The sequence below is a fragment of the Mobula birostris genome, chromosome 7 (genome assembly GCF_030028105.1).
Source record: "Mobula birostris isolate sMobBir1 chromosome 7, sMobBir1.hap1, whole genome shotgun sequence".
NCBI lineage: Eukaryota > Metazoa > Chordata > Chondrichthyes > Myliobatiformes > Myliobatidae > Mobula > Mobula birostris.
Genome location: NC_092376.1, coordinates 69,210,629 through 69,232,497, shown reverse-complemented (window position 1 = coordinate 69,232,497; position 21,869 = coordinate 69,210,629). Strand labels below are relative to the sequence as shown.

Here is a 21,869-nt window from a genome sequence, read left to right as displayed (position 1 = left end):
GCCTCCGCGTCCGGGTCTAGGTTCAGGCTCCGCGTCCCAGTCCGGGTCCGGGTCCAGGCTCCACGTCCCAACCGGGTCCGGGTCCAGGCTCCGCGTCCCAACCGGGCCCGGGTCCAGGCTCCACGTCCCAACCGGGCCCGGGTCCAGGCTCCACGTCCGAGTCCGAGTCCGGGTCCAGGCTCCGCATCCGAGTCCGGGTCCAGGTCCAGGCTCCGCGTCTGAGTCCGAGTCCGGGTCCAGGCTCCGCGTCTGCGTCCGGGTCCAGGTCCACGTCCAGGCTTCGGGTCCGAGTCCAGGTCCAGGCTCCGCGTCCGAGTCTGGGTCCAGGCTCCGCGTCCGAGTCCGGGTGCGGGTCCGGCTCCAGGCTCCGCGTCCCAATCGGGCCCGGGTCCAGGCTCCGCGTCCCAACCGGGCCCGGGTCCAGGCTCCGCGTCCCAACCGGGCCCGGGTCCAGGCTCCGCGTCACAGTCCGGGTCCGGGTCCAGGCTCCACGTCCGAGTTCGGGTCCAGGCTCCGCATCCGAGTCTGGGTCCGGGTCCAGGCTCCGCGTCCCAGTCTGAGACCGGGTCCAGGATCCACGTCGAAGCCCGGGTCCGGGTCCAGGCTCCGCGTCCGGGTCCGGGTCCAGGCTCCGCGTCCGAGTCCGGGTGCGGGTCCGGCTCCAGGCTCTGCGTCCCAGTCCGGGTCCGGGTCCAGGCTCCGTGTCCGAGTCTGGGTCCAGGCTCCGGGTCCAGGTCCAGCCTCCGCATCCGGGTCTGTGTCCAGGCTCCGCGTCCCAGTCCGGGTCCGGGTCCAGGCTCCGCGTCCCAACCGGGTCCGGGTCCAGGCTCCGCGTCCCAACCGGGCCCGGGTCCAGGCTCCGCGTCCCAGTCCGGGTCTGGGTCCAGGCTCCGCGTCCCAGTCCGGGTCTGGGTCCAGGCTCCGCGTCCCAACCGGGCCCGGGTCCAGGCTCCGCGTCCCAGTCCGGGTCTGGGTCCAGGCTCCGTGTCCCAGTCCGGGTCTGGGTCCAGGCTCCGTGTCCCAACCGGGTCCGGGTCCAGGCTCCGCGTTCCAGTCTGGGTCCGGGTCCAGGCTCCGCGTCCCAGTCCGGGTCCGGGTCCAGGCTCCGCATCCCAACCGGGTCCGGGTCCAGGCTCCGCGTCCCAACCGGGCCCGGGTCCAGGCTCCGCGTCCCAGTCCGGGTCTGGGTCCAGGCTCCGTGTCCCAACCGGGTCCGGGTCCAGGCTCCGCGTTCCAGTCTGGGTCCGGGTCCAGGCTCCGCGTCCGAGTCCGGGTCCGGGTCCGGGTCCAGGCTCCGCGTCCGAGTCTGGGTCCGCGTCCAGGCTCCGCGTCCGAGTCTGGGTCCGCATCCAGGCTCCACGTCCGGGTCCGGGTCTAGGCTCCGCGTCCCAGACCGAGTCCGGGTCCAGGCTCCACGTCCCAGTCCGGGTCCGGGTCCGGGTCCAGGCTCCGCGTCCGAGTCCGGGTCCGAGTCCGGGTCCAGGCTCCGCGTCCGCGTCCGGGTCCGGGTCCAGGCTCCACGTCCCAGTCCGGGTCCGGGTCCAGGCTCCGCGTCCGAGTCCGGGTCCGGGTCCGGGTCCAGGCTCCGCGTCCGAGTCTGGGTCCGCGTCCAGGCTCCGCGTCCGAGTCTGGGTCCGCATCCAGGCTCCACGTCCGGGTCCGGGTCTAGGCTCCGCGTCCCAGACCGAGTCCGGGTCCAGGATCCACGTCCAAGTCCGGGTCCGGGTCCAGGCTCCGCGTCCGGGTCCAGGCTCCGCGTCCGGGTCCAGGCTCCGCGTCTGAGTCCGGGTGCGGGTCCGGCTCCAGGCTCTGCGTCCCAGTCCAGGTCCGGGTCCAGGCTCCGCGTCCGAGTCTGGGTCCAGGCTCCGGGTCCAGGTCCAGCCTCCGCATCCGGGTCTGGGTCCAGGCTCCGCGTCCCAGTCCGAGTCCGGGTCCAGGCTCCGCGTACCAACCGGGTCCGGGTCCAGGCTCCGCGTCCCAACCGGGCCCGGGTCCAGTCTCCACGTCACAGGCCGGGTCTGGGTCCGGGTCCACATTCTGGTCCCATGTCCGGGTCCAGGTCCAGGCTCCGCGTCCCAGTCTGAGTCCGGGTCCAGGATCCACGTCCAAGTGCGGGTCCGGGTCCAGGCTTTGCGTCCCAGTCCGGGTCCGGGTCCAGGCTCCGCATTCGAGTCCAGGTCCAAGTCTGGGTCCAGCCTCCACTTCCGGGTCCAGCCTCCGAGTCTGGGTCCGGGTCCAGGCTCCGCGTCCGATTCTGCCTCCGTGTCCGAGTCTGGGTCCAGGCTCCGCGTCCCAGTCCGGGTCCAGGTCCAGGCTCCGCGTCCCAGTCCGGGTCCGGGTCCAGGCTCCGCGTCCCAGTCCGGGTCCGGGTCCAGGCTCCGCGTCCCAGTCCGGGTCCGGGTCCAGGCTCCGCGTCCCAGTCCGGGTCCGGGTCCAGGCTCCGCGTCCCAGTCCGGGTCCGGGTCCAGGCTCCGCGTCCGAGTCTGGGTCCGCGTCCAGGCTCCACGTCCGAGTCCGGGTCCGTGTCCTGGTCCCACGTCCGGGTCCGGGTCTAGGCTCCGCGTCCCAGTCCGAGTCCGGGTCCAGGATCCATGTCCAAGTCCGGGTCGGGGTCCAGGCTCTGCGTCCCAGTCCGGGTCCGGGTCCAGGCTCCGTGTCTGCGTCCAGGTCCAGGTTCACGTCCAGGCTCCGCGTCCAAGTCCAGGTTCCGCGTCCGCCTCCAGGCTCCGTGGCCAAGTCCTAGTCCGTCGGTGCTGCCTTCCCATGTTGGATCGGTGGAATGAAGGCAGGATTGTGTGCACCTGCACACTGCAGAGACTGTACCATTGATTGCCAGACATTGTCACTCAGGGTCTTGAACTATATATGTTAAGAACATGGCTCAAAAAACAAAACATTGAGACACAAAGACTGCAGATGGTGCAATCTGGACAAGCAATCCATTTAAAGAACTCAGTGGGTTGAGCCGCATCACAGAGAGGGGTGCATAGGGTGGTTTAGGAACTGTTGTCGTTTCAGTTCCAGGCCACGTAATAGGAAAATAATGTTGGTCATGCTTCGATGAAATGCCTAGGAACACTATTATACCGTTATATTAAAAGAATGGTATCGATGAGAGCTTCCATTCTGTTGTGCTAATGGCAATACGCACCGATCAGGAAGGTTCATTACCACCACGTACTGTAATGGAATATGGTGGGATTAAATCCTTCCTCCCAAACCTGTTTTAATTAAGAAGTTCACCAGGGCCCTACCCTGTCTTGGGTTGCCAGAATATCCTGCGAAATTACCCAAGCAGCTTCCCATGTTCCAATATACGTGGCACACCATGATCACGTTTCACTGTCTCTGGGACGTTACAAAGATGTCACCACCCATTCTAAAGCAACCATATGCCCAAACCCCAGTCTTGCCAATTACACATTTTCCCTCCTATACCTTCCCAAAAGGAACCATCCATGGACTGATGGAAACAGATTGCAATACCACCTTCCTGTCCCACAGTTTCTGCCATTTCCAAATCCCAGCCAGATTAGGTCTCCTGGAACGCTTCAATTCCAAACTCTGCAGTACCAAGGCAGAGTCTGAGCAGTTCACAACTCTGTTTGGCTTAACTTGTTCAACCCATCACAGACTGAGGATTATGGCCATTAATTGTAGGTCAACAACCCATCTGTCAGTCTTTTCCACACCTTGACGTTAGATCAGGGAATAAATATCCCCGAGTACACCTGGTTACTAACTGGGCCTTTAGAAGCATATGTAAAAATAGGCAAAAAGGAAATATGCTGCTGACGTACAAGATTAGACAACCTCTCACCATTCGCAAGACCATGTCTATCCTCTGGTGTTCCTGGAAATTTCCTCAGTGGAACTCCTGGCCAGGCCACAGTTTGAATTGAATTGATGGGCTAATTTTCAAATCCCCAAAACTATACTCCCACACATGTTCCCTAATTATCCACTCAAAACATTTACCAACTTTGCTAGTATATTCCCAACAATTCATTAAAAAAGAATCAGTAAAATGGGCCGCCAGCCCCCCACCCGACTAAAGAAGTCCAGAAGGCAAAGCTCAGCACACTGCCAGCCGTCACCGGCACAGCCCCGAGGTGGCCCGGGCATATTCTAGAACTTTGTTCCCGCCCGCCTGCGCACGCGCGCTGACGTATGGCCAGCGTACGGGGGCGGGATGGAATGTTCGTGAACAAGTGCGGAAGTTGCCGAGGGTTTCCGGAGAGAGGCGAGGTTGTGCCTGTGCCGGCGCCGGCGCTCGCAGATTTGCCGGGTGTTGCGATAATGTCCCTACTGTGTTACAACAAAAGCTGCGGGCAGCGCTTCGACCCCGATACGAATAGTGATGGTAAGTGTGAGCCGTCCACGCCAAGGGCCGCTGTTTCCTCCTTCTCCCCGGGCGGAGACTGGGTTTTATCTCCACACAACCGCGCCTGAATTACCTTCCAGCCCCGTCACTTTCCCAATCTTTAGCGGTTCCAGTGTTTGTGGTAGCTTGTTCGTATTTTCATTGCGCTGCTTATCGGACACGGCGTTTAATTTGTAACACGGCACATGTCCTGTGTGCCGCCCCTGCCTGGCTTTGAGGTGCTTCACCTGAATCCCATCAATCTTTTCTCAGCTACCTTGATAATGGTAAGGAAATTTGAAGTTATTGCAGTACTAAGGCCTGCAAACAATATTCTGGTCTCAAGAACGTCAGTTATTATCCTTCGCTTCCTGATACTGAGTTGGTTTTAGATCCAGTTTGCCATTCTTCAATAAATCCCATTGCTCCCACTTCAATAAACTCCATTGCTCTTACTAAAGCGGAGGGACAAAGTCCAAAATGAGATTTAAAAAAACATAGAAACATACAAAATCTACAGCACAATACAGGCCCTTGGCCCACAAAGCTGTGCCGAATAGGTCTTTACCTTAGAACTACAATACCTAGGCTTAAGCCTGATTTATACTTCTACATCAACGCATCGCTGCAAAGCTGATGCAGAACCCCATGCCAGATCCTGCGTTGCTACGACGTGCACCTCTCCCAAAATGTAACCGCATGTCGCGGCAACGCAGAACGCAACAGCTGTGATTGGTCCACTTGGTAGCATCGCATTTCATCGTACGCTGCAGTAGCTTCCTACTGGGCGACTGAAGAGGAGGGAAGAAACTCTGGCTGCAGTGCTTTCCATAAAGCTTTACAGACCTCTGAAATTATGGAGGGCACATTTCGCTTTTACGAAAAAAGACGCTTGCGTCTTGTTTACCCCGAGAAAGACTACCATGACCATGAAGCCTTGTATGGGCAGGTATGGGCACATGCGTGACGTGCGCAAATTGCAGAGCGACGCAGACACACCAACGCACAAGTATAAATGCTCACAACGCGCGTAGGCCACTTGCGTAGGTTACAACGTACAGTTAACGCAGAAGTATAAATCAGGCTTTACCCATAGCCCTCTATCAGGAGTCGTTTACATCATCTGTTCTTTGGAGCTGCTGGACGACTCCTCAACGCCGATAGGATATTGTTGGGAATAAGATTTGAATTTGTCAGGAGAAATGTTGCAATTCTCAATAACGAAGAAGAGAAATTTTAGTTTTGCAAATAAGTCACTGATGTCCATATATCCTGTGTTGGGGCTCTTGGCAGTTCTGGTTAGCCTCTGGCAGCCATGAATTTCTTTGTGTCAGATAAGGCTTCAATTACTCCTGCCCACTGCCCTTCAACTTCAATTGAAGTAGACTTCAATTTTGCTTGTACTGTTTATAGCCATCTTAGAATAAGTTGTTCTGATGTACTTGACATTTTGAAATTCTCTTATGGCTTTCCTTTGGATCAGAATTAGCTAAGTAGTTGAATAGCTTCTTGAAAAACCTGAGTTAGGCATTGTTAATAGAGAATGGGTGCAATGTTCCTTCTAAGGTGTGCACATGTACATCTTTTGCTTCTAGCGCACAAAGGAATTTAAACTGCACAAAAGGTTGTTACTCTCTACCTTGGCATGTTAAGTATATTTTACGATCGTACACAATTACATTCTTATAGTTTCTGATGTGAATGGTGTTGACAATGTGAAGATTGCAGTGGTTTGGCTACAGATTGTAGAACTGGCTTATTCTGATTTTATTGAAGAAATTATTCAGTGTGTATGTTATTGTCGCTGGGCAAAAAAAAATGCACAGCACAAGATTTTTGCACACACTAGTCATTACAAATTCGAGGGAACATTGAATAGGTGCCACTTCTAATGGCTTCATTCATGGAAAATGAGGCTGAAACATAGAAATCCACAGCACAGTACAGGCCCTTCTTTGTGTCAGATAAGGGCCTGTTGTGCCGACCATGCAACCTACTCTAGAAACTGCCTAGAATTTGCCTGGCGCGTAGCCCTCTATTTTTCTAAGCTCCATGTCCCTATCTAAGAGGCTGAAAGTTCAGAGTAAATAAATTGTGAAAGTACATGTACGTTACCATATGCTACCCTGAGATTAATTTTCTTGTGGGTATTCAAAATACAATAAATGAAACAATGAAAAGCAGCATACAACAAAGACAGGCAACTAGTGTTCAAAAGACAACAGACTATGCAAATAAAATGAAAATAAAAACATAATAAACAAATAAGCAAACAATATGGAGGACATGAGTTGCAGTCCTTGAAAGTGAGTCCATAGGTTGTGTAACCAGTTCATTGCTGGGGTGAATGAAGTTAGCCCCTCTGGTTCAAAGCCTGATGCTTGAGGGGTATTAACTTTGCCTGAACTTGATGGTGTGAGACCTGAGGCTCCTGTTCCTCTTTACTGATTACAGTAGCAAGTAGAGAGCATGGCCTGGATGGTGGGAGTCCTTGATGATGGATGCTGCTTTCCTGCAGCAGTGCTCTTTATAGATGTGCTCAGTGGTGGGGAGTGCTTTACCCGTGATGGACTGGGCTGTATCTGCTACTTTTTGTGGGCTTTTGGTATTTCCACGCCAGGTCGTGAAGCAACACTTTTGATTTGGCTGACGACAGAGGTGTTGTTAGCTAACTTAAATATGGCTGACAATCTCAAAACCATGAGTATAAAGTGAGTAGGGCAGGGAGCTAAGTACACAGCCTCATGGTGTACCTGTGCTGCTGGTGATTGTGGAGGAGATGCTGTTGTCAATCCAAATTGGCTGGGGTCGACAATTGAGGAAATCAGGGATCCAGTTGCACAAGGAGATGTTGAGGCTTAGGTCTTGGAGCTTATTGCTTAGGTTTGAGGGAATGATAGTGTTGTATTCGGAGCTGTAACCTATGAAGAGCATCCTGATGTATGTACCTTCACTGTCTGGATGTTCCATGGTTAAATGAAGAGCTATGGAACGGCACCTGCTCTTGACTTGTAACACTAAGCAAATTGGAGCAGATTCACATCGCTCCTCAGGAGTTGAGATTCATCACCAACCTCTCAAATTACTTCATCACAGTGGATGGAAGTGCTGCTGGACAATAGTTATTGAGGCAGGTTTATTAGCTTAGGTCTTCAGTACTCAGCCAGGTGCTTTTCATAGGTTCACTCTCTTGAAGGATGTTCACACGTTGGCATCACTGGACTCTCGGGGGTTGTGGGAATCATAAAGGCGCCTTCATGTTTTCTCTGTCAATATTAGCATAAAAGGCATTGAGCTCATCTGGAAGTGAAACCTTGTCACATTTTGCTTGGTTTTATGTTATAGGAGGGGGCAGCATGCAAGCCCTGCTGCAGCTGTCAAGCATCCTTCTTTGATTCAATGTTGTCTGCAGTTGCCACTTTGCATGTGAGATGGCTTTCTAGAGGTCATACCTAACCTCCACTAATCTGGCCCTCTATGGATTGAAGATCTCTTGGTTTATCCAGGGCTTCTGGTTAGGGAAGACTAAATGATTTTTTGAAGACCATTTGTTTTTATAAAGTCTGACAAACGTGGTGTATTCATTCAGATCCTCCTGACGAGAACTTGAGCAAGGCCCAGTGCACTAACTTGAACCAATCCCTTTGCCGCTACTGTTTCCTGCGACCACCTCTATGCTGTCTTTATCTTTGGAATTTTGTTCTATTTGTATGCATTGAGCTTGATAGTAAACTTTAGTATAAAGAAATGGAGTTCTTTAAGAGCATTTGTTATAATGGATGAGATTGAAATAAACAATGTGAGCCCCTTGGTAGGTCATTTTCCTTGACTGTATTGATAGTGTAGGAACACTTACAGCGGATTGAAAAGCTTGAGCATATCGATATTAAGAAAGAGGATGTGCTGGAGTGTTTGGAAAGCATCAAGTTGGATAAGTCACCAGGACTGGACGAGATGTACCCCAAGCTACTGTGGGAAGTAAGGGAGGAGATTGCTGAGCCTCTGGCAATGATCCTTGCATCGTCAATGGGGATGGGAGAGGTTTCGGAGGATTGGAGGGTTGCAGTTGTTGTTCCCTTATTCAAGAAAGGGAGTAGAGATAGCCCAGGAAATTGTAGACCAGTGAGTCTTACCGCTGATGGAAAAATCCTCAGAGGCAGGATTTATGAACATTTGGAGAAGCATTCTTTGATTAAGAATAGCTAGCATGGCTTTGTGAAAGGCAGGTCGTGCATTACGAGCGTGATTGAATTTTTTTGAGGATGTGACTAAACACATTGGTGAAGGTAGAGCAGTAGATGTAGTGTATATGGATTTCGGCAAGGCATTTGATAAGGTACCCCATGCAAAGCTTATTAAGAAGGAGGCATGGGATCCAACGGGACCTTGCTTTCTGGATGCAGAATTGGCTTGTCCACAGAAGGCAAATAGTGGTTGTAGATGGGTCATATTCTGCAGGGACGTCAGTGACCAGTAGTGTGCTTCAGGGAACTGTTCTGGGACCCCTTCTCTTTGTGATTTTTATAAGTGACCTGGATGAGGAAGTGGAGGGATGGGTTAGTAAATTTGCTGATGACACAAAGATTGGGGGTGTTGTGGATAGTGTGGAGGGCTGTCAGAGGTTACAGTGGGACATTGATAGGATGCAAAACTGGGCTGAAAAGTGGCAGATGGAACCTAGGTAAGTGTCAGGTGGTTCATTTTGGTAGGTCAAAAATGATGGCAGAATATAGTATTAGTGGGAAGACTCTTGGCCGTGTGGAGGATCAGAGGGAACTGGGGGTCAGAGGACACTTAAAAATGCTGCACAGGTTGACTATGTGGTTAAGAAGGCATACAGTGCATTGGCCTTCATCAACGGTGGGATTGAGTTTAAGAGCCAAGAGGTAATGTTACAGTATAGAGGGCCCTGGTCAGACCCCACTTGGAGTACTGTGCTCAGTCTGGTCACCTCACTACAGAAAGGATGTGGAAACTATAAGAAGGAAGTAGAGGAGATTTACATAAGAGGTGCATGCCTTGTAAGAATAGGCTGAGTGAACTCAGCCTTTTCTCCTTGGAACGGTGGAGGATGAGAGCTGAACTGATAGAGGTGTATAAGATGATGAGAGGCATTGATGGTGTGGATAGTCAGAGGCTTTTTTTCCAGGGCTGAAATGGCTAACACGAGAGGCCACAGTTTTAAGGTGCTTAGAAGGTACAGAGGAGATATCAGGGGTACGTCTTTTACGCAGAGAGTGGTGAGTGCGTGGAATGCACTGCCAGCAACAGTGGTGGAGGCAGATACAATAGGGTCTTTTAAGAGACTCCTGGATAGGTACATGGAGCTTACAAAAATAGAGGGCTATGGGTAACCCTGGGTAAGTTCTAAAGTAAGTACATGCTCAGCACTGGATTGTGGACCAAAGGGCCTGTATTATGCTGTAGGTTTTCTATGTTTCTATTTAAACAAAATAATGGCTTAAATGTGTGACGTAACAAAAATAGACGCAGGACTAGTCCATTTTGTAATGTCAGGCTGATCTTTTACTAATTCCCTGATGTAGTAACTTGTGCCTTGATTTTATTTTATTATCCAAAAAATTCTTCCTGATTTGAGTATATTTGAATGAGCACAGCTCTATCCTGTCAAGTCTGATTTACTTTGTCAACTTGTGTTTCATTGAGATAATCTGTCATTTTGTAAAAAATTAAGTGCTTATGCCTTGTCTGCTTGGGTAGATTTGGCTTATTTCTTCCAGTTACAGAAATCAACCTAGTGAATGTTAAACATCCTTCAATGCAAGTATGTCCTTCCTTTTTTGCTGACCAGATCTAAACAATGTTCTGGAGTGGTATCAACATGTTGCTATATAATTTATGTAAAATATCCTGTACCCAAATCCTTTTGCAATAGACTGCTTACTGTTTGCTTTTTAAATCGCTTGTTGTATTTGCATGTCAATTTAAAGCGGATCATGTACAAGGATTCTTAAGGTCCTTCTGAATATGAACACTATTGAATCTTGCTGTTTTTATTCAAAAGAAGTTCAACTAGAATGATTTCACCTCTAAGGAAATCTTAAATCTGAATTGTAGAAGGGGATAAAGATAAGGGGACAAATGTAAGATGAAGAAGGGATACTGTTGTCAATGAAAGAGTACAGCTGGGAGGGGAAAAAAGATGTCTTCTGGTATCAAAAAAATTAAGAGTAACATGGGCCATGTCAAGGTGACTGCATTGTTTAATCGAACATAGGACAGTACAGAAGAGGCCATTTGGCCCACGATATTGTGCCGACTTTTTAATCTACTCCAAGATCAATCTAACCCCTCCCTCCACAAAACCCTCCATTTTTTTCTTTCATCCATGTGCTTATCAAATGACTTAAATGTGTGACACTGGTGCCAAGTTGTATCAGCCCTTGCCCTTTCCTTGGACAACATTGGTGTCGTGGAGAGGGGAGACTTGCTGCATGGGCAACTGCCAGTGTTCCATACAACCTTGCCCAGGCCTGCGCCCTGGAGAGGACACTCCAGCGTCGCCTCACTGCGACGGCACAGAGCAAGACTTTCCAGGCGCAGGTCCATGGTCTCACGAGACTAACGGATGCCACCACCGCCTCTAATGTATCTGCCTTTTCCAGTGTGACTCTACCAAAGCGTTACATAATTAGCCACTTTCTAAGTTCAACAAAAACCTACCTCTGGCATCCTCCTATACTCTGATCACCTTAGTGTATTCACTTAGTGTATAAGTGAATCTCTTGTGGTTAATTCCAACTTGGCCAAGGGGCTCTGTTTTCATGGTGTTAATGATTCTGATTACAGCATTTGGTGCTTACGATGAAGTCTTCCAGGCATTGTAGAGTTCAAAGCAGATAAGGTGATGATTTGTAGTATTCCTCTTATACTTGCAAGGATGATACTGGGCTTTCAGTTGCTCATGACTTCTTCACCCCATTCCTACACTGACCTCTGTTCTTTTCCAATTTCACATATCAAACAAAGTGTAGTGGAACTTCAAGGCACAGCACATCATCCTTGTAAATTGTGGGAGTTAACGTTGAATTCAATTAATTTAGATAACCATCTTTCTAATGAAAGTTCTTCAATCTGAACTTGAATTCTGTACCTGATCTTTTGAGTATATTTCCACCATTCTGTTTTTATTTCATATTTCAAGTATCTGCAGCAGTTTGCTTTTCCAGTGTGAACTTTGCTGTTCCATATATTTACTGTTTGTGTCCTTTTAATTGTATTACTTTCAGAAGGGTCTTGTGATCCTTGTCCCTTCAGAAAAATCCCTTTTGTAACCTCTCCACTCCTGCTCTTTTTCTGAAATTTAAAAACGTCTTTGATTTATTAATTTTCTCAGTTTTCTTGAAAGGTCACCAATCTAAAATGTTAACTGTTGCTTGTGTTGCCTGATTTATTTGAACAATAAAATTTAGCTTTGTCACATATACAGAACATCAACCTGTACGGTGAAATGCATTGCTTGCATCAAAGATCAACACAGTCCAAGGATGTGTTGGAGGCAGCCTGCAAGTGTTGCCATGCTTCTGGCGACAGCTTAGCATGCCCACAAGTGACTAACCCTAACCCATCTGTCTTTGGATTGTGGAAGGAAAAATGGAGCACCTGGAAGAAACACATGCAGCTGCGGGGAGATGGTACAAACTCCTTATAGAGAGTGGAGGAATTGAACCTGGAATTGCTGATGTTGTAAAAATGTTACACTAACCACTACCTCTGCTGGTTTGGTCACTTAACATCTGTGTTGCCATTCCTATTATTTAACTGTTAACTGAGCTGGGTTGTCTCTTGGTCCACTTTTTTTTTGTTTTCAGATTCCTTTATATTGTTGCTACTCTATCTCTGCAGTCCCTTCCAGCTCAAATCATTCTTCAATTGTCAGTTTTTCTTCCCCCAAATATTCCTACTGTAAATCTCCCTCTGTAAATTAATTCCCTCCCCTTTATGGGACTGCTGTTTGATCAGTTTTGGTGCCCACCTGTTTTAACAATGTCTCATTGTTTGATTGTGCTGCCATGCTGTGCCTCACTCCATAATGCAGTTTAAAAAAAGACATCTGATGGACTTTGTTTCCAATCTGAACCCATGGGGCTGTTGCTTAAAATAATACTTCTGTAAAAATGTAAATTTCAAACAGATCAATGACTTTGTTTTTGTCTTTATAGATGCTTGTACTTACCATCCTGGTGTACCTGTTTTTCATGATGCATTGAAGGTAGGTAATATGTTTCTTCAGATTTTATTTGTAACTACAGTGGGTACTGGTTAATTGGGGCAGCCACTTATTTGGGAGCAACTCTTAAAGAACAGGAACTAATCGAGAAAATAGCCAGGATTTCCTGGACTTATTTGGAACACCGTGCCATTTAATTGTGACAGGAGACTTGCAGAACATTTCTAAGTAGAGTCAGTCACATGCAATTATGTGGTTGGTTGATGCTACACCATGTTTGGAACAGACAGCTTTTAAATAGCGACACTTGTGTGTGTTCAAAAAGCAAAGATTTTTGTCACTAATAGTTGGTGAGTAATGAGCAGTAAGAAAATTCAGAACTGCTTGTTTTCAAGCATTCAGGCTTGAAGATGCCAGAAATGGCCCGGGGTGAAAATGAAGCAATTTCATTATTTCAGGTTAGAAAGTACAAAATATTTGAAGGTATTGACAGTCTTTTTGAATATTACAATGAAAGTGAAGATTTAGAAAATGCAGTCATTGAAAGCACTGTTTGAAGGCAGTCCACTATCTGCACTAATGGCTGTTCTGAATTTGTTCATTTACAGTCAATCAAAGGAACACATCAGCGTACACTTAATGAATTCCTCTGTCGATAACCATTAGGAACTAACAGTTTTATAGTACTGTAGTCTTGCTTATGACTTTTACACAGTACTGTAGTAATTTCATGTATTGCATTGTACTGCTGCAAAAAACAAATTTCATGATTTGGGTGATAATAAACCTGATTCTGAGGTGGGTATCTGTTATGGACTGGAAGTAGGAGAGAAAGCGGCAGGAAGGAGGGAATCATATTTAGGAAAAGAGGAAGGGAGAGGGAAGCATCTGAGATACATTCTGTAATAACCCATAAGCCAATTGTTTTGAATGGAATTACCTTGCCTGGTGTCTCGGGTGGGTGTGTCTGCATTGCAACACCCCCTACTCTTGGTACTCATCTGCCACCTGTCCCAGACCCCACCTGTGGTGCTGCACCCTCACCACTCCCAACATACTTTGTTCCTGCCAGGTTTACACACTCACTGTCAGTTCCACATTGACAAATGCAATACTGTGCAAAATTTTTAGACACTCCAGTTATATTAAAAATGTGCCTAATTACTTTTAACTATTTCCAACGTACTATGAAACTGACTGTTTGGGGCAGCCACTTTAATTGGGCCAAAATGTACTGGTCCTGATGTGTTCCAATCGACTGGAATCCACCAAACTGAATGTTTTTGTAAGGTTATTAAATTAACTAGCATTGAAATAATGTGTTTAAAATGATCTTTAAAGGTCTTCGTTTCTCTAAAATATCCATGATAATACTTGAAAATTTGTGTAATGACAATTCAGAACTTGTATACAAATGCTAATCCAAACATTGCTGTATTTCACAAGGCTCCAAGATAACTGGAAGAGGCATTGGGGTCAATCCCTGATATTAAGGTTTGGCTTCAGATTTGAGTCCTAATGAAGGGTTTCAGCCCAAGATGCCAACTGTTTATTCCCCTCCAAGGTGTTTGTCTTAAATTGCTGAGTTCCTTGAGCATTTTGTGTTTATGATTGGTTTCAGAATTATTGCATCAAGGATATTAAAATTGATTCCACAGGTGTATTTTAAACTTAGTAATGCAGGAAGATTAGATGGCTGTAGCAGATATGGAGAACCACTCCAAAGGTCTGGATGGCATCCATTCTGAAAAGATTGCTATCTCCAAATATCGATCTTCCATGATGTTAAGAAGAAAGATACCACTAACATAGTTTAAACTCAGGGTGTGCTCCCTTAGCCTTGTCTCAACAGACTTACCACAAGGAAGTGGGTCTATTTGCCCATAGCTGGGACAGTGGTTGACGGGCGCCAGGGCATGTCCACACAGTGGTGGGACTGCAGGCCACGTCCCTGGGGCCCACTGCTGCTCCGAGATCCCCTGTAGTTTAGCCTGGGACCGTAAGATACCCAGTTTCCTTGTGTGGCCCCGAGGAGGCACTGCAGGAGTCTTGGTGGTGGAGAGACGCTTTACTGGCAGGAGGAGGCTTACACACTCGGCTCCTCTTTTCACCCTCTATTAAGAAGGCTGGCCAGCGGCAATAGCTATAAGCAGAGAGCAGCAAGCAGAAAGCACTATGCGGCATACAGCATGCACTAACTACAAGCACTACACTACTGCACTAGACGCTTAGCACACACCCTGTGAGCAAGGCTGGTTTGACGATAACTCAGACATCATCCACAACTTGCTTAAGGACATGCACAAAACACACCAGGCAACTTTAGACAGCCTGTCATCCAACAGTGTCAGGCAGCTCCAAAGAAAGTGCAAAAGGCAATACGGGCCATACAAAATGAGTGGTGGACTAAAAAGGCACATGAAATCCAGTCCTTTGCTGATAATAATGACATGCATAATTTTTACAATGCTGTCAAAACCATCTATGGCCCAATAAATCGATGCATTACTCCCCTGAAAACAGCAGATGTTCTAACACTTCTGAAGAATCAGAATACCATTCTGCTGAGGTGGGCTGAGCACTTTAACACCCTGCTTAATCAGGACTCTGACGCAGACCCCACCATCCTGGACGAACTGTGTGAACTTCCTCCTATTCATGACCTCAGTATACCACCTTCCAGGAGTTTCTATCAGCTGTCCATTCCCTTAGGAACAACAAGTCCCCTGGCACTGAGAATATCCCTGCTGAGTTACTGAAGAACGGAGGGTACCTGAGTATGCACACCCTCTACCAGTACATCACCGAGGCCTGGATTGATGAGAACATCCCACAGCAGTGGAGAAATGCAAATATTGTTGTCATTTATAAGAATGGTGACAAGGCCATCTGCGGCAATAGTAGGGGCGTATCACTCCTCTCTGTTGCTGGAAAGGTCCTGGCTAAGGTGATTATTCAGAGACTCATTAGCAACATCACCGAGTCAATGCTGCCTGTATCGCAGTATGGATTTAGGAAGAACAGGAGCACGATCGGCATGATCTTTACAAGCCGGCAGCTTCAGGAAAAGTACCAGGAGCAACATCAGGATCTGTTTATGGCCCTTGTTGACCTCTCCAAAGCATTCGACACTGTGCAAAGAGAGCTCTTATGGGATGTCCTCCTTAGGTTTGGCTGTCCCAATAAATTTGTTAACATCCTCCGCCAGTTCCACGATGGGGTGACTGCTTGGGTGACCATACAAGAGTCTGAGCCCCTCCTTGTTCGCACAGGGGTGTGTACTAACGCTGGTGCTCTTTAACATCTACCTCTTGTGTATTACCAAGCTTCTCCACAACGAGATTGAAGACAGCAGCGGTGTGGCAGTGGACGTCAGATTAGATGGCAACCTCTTTGACATCTGGAGGCTCCACACAACCACCAAATTCTGTAGAGAGCGGGTCCTGGAGCTGCAGTTTGCAGATGACTGTGCTCTTGTGGCCCATATTCCAGCGGATCTTCAGACTGTCCTTTCTGTGGCGGTGAGAGCGTACAGCAGGATGGGGCTGACTGTCAATACATACCATCAAGACAGAAGTGGTTTGCCAATGGAGTACCAGTGTCCCACCCACTCTACCTGCCTTCAGTGTTGGTGATGAAAAGCTGTCAGTAGTGCCATCTTTCAAATATCTGGGGAGCATTCTTTCTGAGGATAGCGGCATTGACAACGACATCCAGAGCCGCATTAAACAGGCATCAGCTGCCTTTGGGAGACTTCAGCATAGAGTCTTTCAGAACAGGAGCCTTCGTCCCTCCACAAAGGTCACCGTATACCAAGCAGTCTGTGTCACCACCCTCCTTTATAGCTATGAAGCTTGGGTAAGCTACAGCCATCACATGAAGTACTTGGAGCATTTCCACTTAAACTGCCTCCAGCGCATCCTGGGAATTACCTGGCGTGAGCGGGTGCCTCACACTGAAATACTTGTAAAGACCAACTACAGAAGTATTGAGGCCATGGTCACCCAGTGCCAGCTGCAGTGGCTGGGGCATGTGATAAGGATGCCCCCATGTTGGCTACCCTGCAGAGTGTTAAACGGCCAGCTACATCATGGTTGACGCTCAGCTGGAAGGCTGAAGAAGAGCTATAAGGATCAGATGAATAATGCTTTAAGGAAGTGCAAGATCAGACCCGAGGACCTGGAGAAGGGAAACTAGTGGACTCCAAAGGGACTGCTAATACATGTATGTCAGAAGGATGATCTTGATGGACCCAATCCCCACTGTATCATGCTTGATGAGTGTGGCAATATTTGAGGCTGTGTTAAGTAAGATGAGAGAGTGGAACAAATATCAACCGTACTCAGTGGCCTCTCAGAGTTGCAAGGTGGCTAGGTTGATGGCAAGAGCAAAATCTGATTGGGCATATGGGTTTTGAGAGTTGTTATTTATCTTAACTCTCCACTCCTTGCATGGGGAACTTTGCGGCATCATCCTGCTGTCCTGTGGGCATCAGAGGTGGCCTTTTAACTCTGCTACATCCATCAGCCCTAACTTGAACATTGAGTAGCATTAGTTACATTTAAATTTTGTTGTGTTGGTTGAACTAATTTTAAATTACTTGTTTACTAGTGCTTTACAATGCTGCCAATTCTGAAGCCAGACTTCAAATAGCAGTTGTTACTTACGGCTCTGTAAAAGTGCTGTGTAACACTTGCAGCTATAATCTTGGAGCCCTCTGCAATATTACAACAGGTTCTTTCTTGCAAGATGGCCTGTAAAAAATAACAATGCACTTTGCTGCACTGCAGTACATCAGAAATTGCTTTTTTTAAATAGAGAATTCTGCATTATATGTTATCCATTTTTCTGGAAATCTACATATTTTCTGACTAAGTTTTACTTATTGAATACTTTGATTTTTCTCTTTGTACAGATTTCCCCAATGTTACACTTGTTCAACTAATTATTTCCCTGTACAAACAGGTGCTTGGGAGGCCAGTGGGATGGATAGGGATAGATTTGCCACCTGCTGTAGAATTCCAGGAATTTTCAACTGGTTGAGAACAAGGCATTTCCAAATGCCGCCTTTCCTCCCCCACACAGTGATTATAAATATTAACAATTAATTTGTTAAACTGTGCTTTTTATTTGGTGGGGGGGATACTTTTCTCTATCAAGAGTAGTTGCATTTTGACAGATTTAGATCAAAGTGGATTTGTTTAGCAAGTTAGGTTGCCATTAACCTTTTCTATCTGAAATTTGTCAGTATTTTGCACACATTTAAACCCAACAGTATTCTTAAAGTAATTCTTGTTTAATGTGGAGAGCTTGTATTCTACAAAAACTATCATACAGAACTTTGATCAGAAGTATTGTGGAGAAAGCTGTAAACTTTGGGAAAATAAAATGTTAAAAGTAAAATATAAATTTAGATAGGTAACCACTTAATGACTCATTAAGTATATTTTTTGTGCTGTAAGCTTTTGCATCTGTTCTTCCATCCAGCAAAACTAGAGATATGCAACAAAAAAAAAGTTTATTTCACAATCACTCAAGCAATTACTGAAAGTCTCCAATGGAATATTGTGGAAAAAGTAGTTAAAGTGATTTATGGGAACTTTTTTATTTCATAGGGGTGGTCTTGCTGTAAGCGACGAACCACGGATTTTTCAGATTTCTTGAGTATTGTGGTAAGAGAAGAGATTCTTTTTTTAAATTTTGAAAATGTTTGTTTCTTGGTTGCACTGATGTTGGAATTAGAATACTGAAAATCTTTGTGTAGCAAAGCATAGCATTTCATATTTTTAAGAAAACCTTGATGCGGGTGACATTCAGTTGATAATGAAAACTGATCTCAAGGTTCTGCTAGTACTTCAATAGAATTAGTGATATATGAGTAAATTACTACAAAATTAAATTCAAAACTGATTGGACTTTATTCGAAAAGCTGTTATTTTTCTTACAGAATCTGTTTAATTTCTTTTCTAATGAAGTCTGCTGTGGAGACATAGTGAGCAATTCAAGTTTACCAAATACTGTCATATCAACAATATAATGGCCACTGGAAATGTGTCAAATTTAAATGTGTAACTAATTGGCTGAACTATTGAATCCATTCACATCTGATAACTTTTAATGTTAGTGATGTGTTATCAGTGACTTAGAGAAATTTTACTGTTATATCTGTAATTTCCAGTTAGTCATGATTCCACACCAAATGCCACTAGGGCATAAATGTATCAAAATAATGATGAAAACTTGAAAAGTGTTTTTTTTTTTAATACTATTTAAGTTCCTGGCAGAATTCTAGAATCCTCTTCATTCTGTCCACTGGAGTAAAGGATGTAAATTTTTCTTCCAAAATTGATTATAACATTTAAAATCCAAAGGACAGCACAACAATGTAAAGCCCTGGGAGCCAGTCAAAACTGAAGTGACGAACTTTCAGAATTGATGCCAACATCCAAAATTTCTCCACTAAGTAGTTAGAATATCATTTCTGTCATTTGGTGAAAACAGATGTTACACTCATTTATGATTCTTTAGTTCTTCAGTAGCTGCAATTACATTGGGACTATTTTTCAGATGGTAATGCTAGTGCTTCAGGGAGCTAGCTTCTATCAATGTGTATCTCTGCAGTATTTCCCAAGCTTTTTTTAAAAATAGATATAATGAAGAGGATGTGTGAAATGACTAAATTTAAGCTCTTTTAGTTTCGATCAGCTTCTTGAGTTACCTTGTCAAATTTAATACTAGGTAATTCAGATTACTTGCTGAAATTGTCAGTGCTACCATAGAAAGGCTATGTTAGGTGAGACCTCAACTGACAGCATACTTGCTTTCAGTTTCTTTCAGGGAAATTATATAATTTGTGTGTGAAAGGTGGAATTTTTAAAACTCTTTTAGGGTTGCACCAAAGGACGGCACAACAATGTAAAGCCCCCAGAGCCAGTGAAGCCTGAAGTGAAGACCTGTTCAGAATCAGTGCCAACACCCAAAATTAATGAGAATGTTATTCAGAACAGAAAACCAGTTGAAGCAAATATAAGACCAAGGTAAATGATTATTTAAAATAGAAAATGAGTTAAAAGGCAATGCTGCTTTTTTTTGTTTATAGTATGTTGAAGGAATACACCTATAAACCATATTGTGTTAGAATATAAATTGCTCTAGTTTGTAAATGAGTTCATCTTCGAGTTCATCTTCAAGTTTTTCAGGTTGCATTTTCTGCACTTTTTTTTTACAGTTTTCATTTTGATATTCCTTAACATGCATCATCTTTCATGGGCAAGGCTTATGCTTCATCTCAACTAAAATTGAAACTGCTATTTTTTTTTGGAGAGAGGCAGTGTGTGTTCCTTTCTGCAATTGAGGAATGCACTAATAATGTAGAGAATTCCATTGTATTTGCCTGATATCTCCAAATTGAGAGAGAAAAATTATTTTATGAACTGAACAAATGCTAAAATGTATCTACTTAGCTTTGCAGAAGTTCTGATTTCTAGTGCTGGCATTGATTAGTTAACAGCTTTGGTAACTAATTGGAAACATGAGACTGAAGATGCTGGAATTTGGAGCAGCGCACAGTGAGCTGGAGGAATTCATCAGGTGAGGCAGCATCCATGAAGGGAAATGGACAGTATATGTTTTGGATTGAGTCCCTCAGATGTACAGTCAACATTTTGGATTGAGTCCCTCAGATGTACAGTCAACATTTTGGATCGAGACCCTTCATGTAGAATGACTGTAGGTGTTCATGTTGACACTCTTCATCTAAATGAGTTGACTGTCCATTATTCTCCATAGACACTGCCTTACCTGTTGAGTTTCCCCAGCTTTCAGCGATAATTACTTCCCTACTGAACTGTACCTTGTCCTGTGCTGTTTTTGATTGACACCTCATGGGGTACAATAGAGTAGCAAGATCTTCCTCAAATTTCAAGCTCTGCAGGGGGAGGCGAGCGGTAATCTACTTGAGCTTGTGGTAATGAAAATTCTGTGTTGTCTACAGATTTATTAATCAGCCCAGCTACAGTTTTGACCAAATCATTACAAACAGAAATTCCTGCAATGATCCATGTGGAACACCACTGTCAGACTCCAGTCAGATTAGCCTTTTCACCTCCACCCTCTGTCTTTTATGGCCAAACCGATTATGAATCCAATAGTGAGTCACAGTGGATCTTGTACACCTAAATCTTTTGGATCAAGCAATGTCAAAAGGCTTATGGAAATCTTAAGTGTGCTACATATACATATTCAACTATTATCTCTGCCAAGCAAATTTACCAAATCTTTCCTAAAACCATATTAACTAGATTTCAATATATTTAGCTTTCCTTAAAAAAAAAATGTTGTTCTTCTTGGCGCCATGTGGCACATTGGGCAGCAATCTTGCCCTTTCTTTAGCATTTGTTTGTTTTTATACGAGGCCAAGTTGCTAGCTCGGTGTTCAGCCAAGCACGGATGGAAGGTGTGCAAGGAGCCGGCCAGATTTGAACCCGGGATCATTCGTCTTGAAGTCTTGTGTAGATGCCACTATACCACCAAAAAAAAAAGTTACTTCCAGATTATTGACTCGGGCATCTTGTTGGCAATTACTGTTAAGCTAACTAGATTGTAGAACTTTACTTTCTGCACTCCTTTTTGAATAAGGGAGTCACAGGATACCAAGTTTTGAAAATTTTCATCCAGTGTGTCCACTATCAGTTTCTGGTGATGTGTCTGCCTTTAGCCTTATGAGTTTCTTCAATCTTCTGATCAGGATTATTGAAAACTTCTTCCTGTTACTTGAAATTAGACTGTTACCTTGGGGATGTTTGCACTCCACAAATTCTATGATGCCCTTGCCAGTTTGATTCATCCATTCAATTCCTAGATTCAAATCTATTACAACAATTGCAATTCTCTTTACACATGGCTTAAACATTCCCCCATTAATACCACGCTATTGAGTAGTCATATTTTGAGGCTCTGTAATATACTTCCACCTGTGGTGTATTTTCTCTTGCTAATCATGATTTTAATCCAAGCCGATTCTGTATTACTATGCTCCAATTCCTTCCTTGATTAATAATGGACATTGTATAACTTGGAATATTGAACACTTGGTCCTGGTCACACTGCAGCCATGGCTCCATAGTCAATGCTAGATAGCAACGTACTGTATAAGTATGATCTGTGCCAACCCTTCCATCATATTGCAAGTACTACATGCATTCAAATAAGATTTCTTTGATTTTTACTAACAGTGTATTTGGTCTGTGGCATTTTGCTCCAGCCTGTAACACTTGGCTTCTCAATTTCTCTTGCCATCCAGTGCCACTGTATTCT

At 45.6% G+C, this 21,869-nt stretch overlaps 1 protein-coding gene across 1 annotated transcript in view; it reads left to right on the top strand.

The window, feature by feature from the left end:
• The first annotated feature begins 4,200 nt into the window (after nt 1-4,200).
• chordc1a (cysteine and histidine-rich domain (CHORD) containing 1a) overlaps nt 4,201-21,869 on the top strand; it is a 49,073-nt gene continuing 31,404 nt past the window's right edge. The window contains exons 1-4 of the mRNA XM_072263366.1: nt 4,201-4,363; nt 12,547-12,596; nt 18,170-18,226; nt 19,443-19,591. Of these exons, the coding sequence (XP_072119467.1) occupies nt 4,300-4,363; nt 12,547-12,596; nt 18,170-18,226; nt 19,443-19,591 (320 nt within the window). The 5' untranslated portion in view covers nt 4,201-4,299. The remainder of the gene's footprint in view (nt 4,364-12,546; nt 12,597-18,169; nt 18,227-19,442; nt 19,592-21,869) is intronic.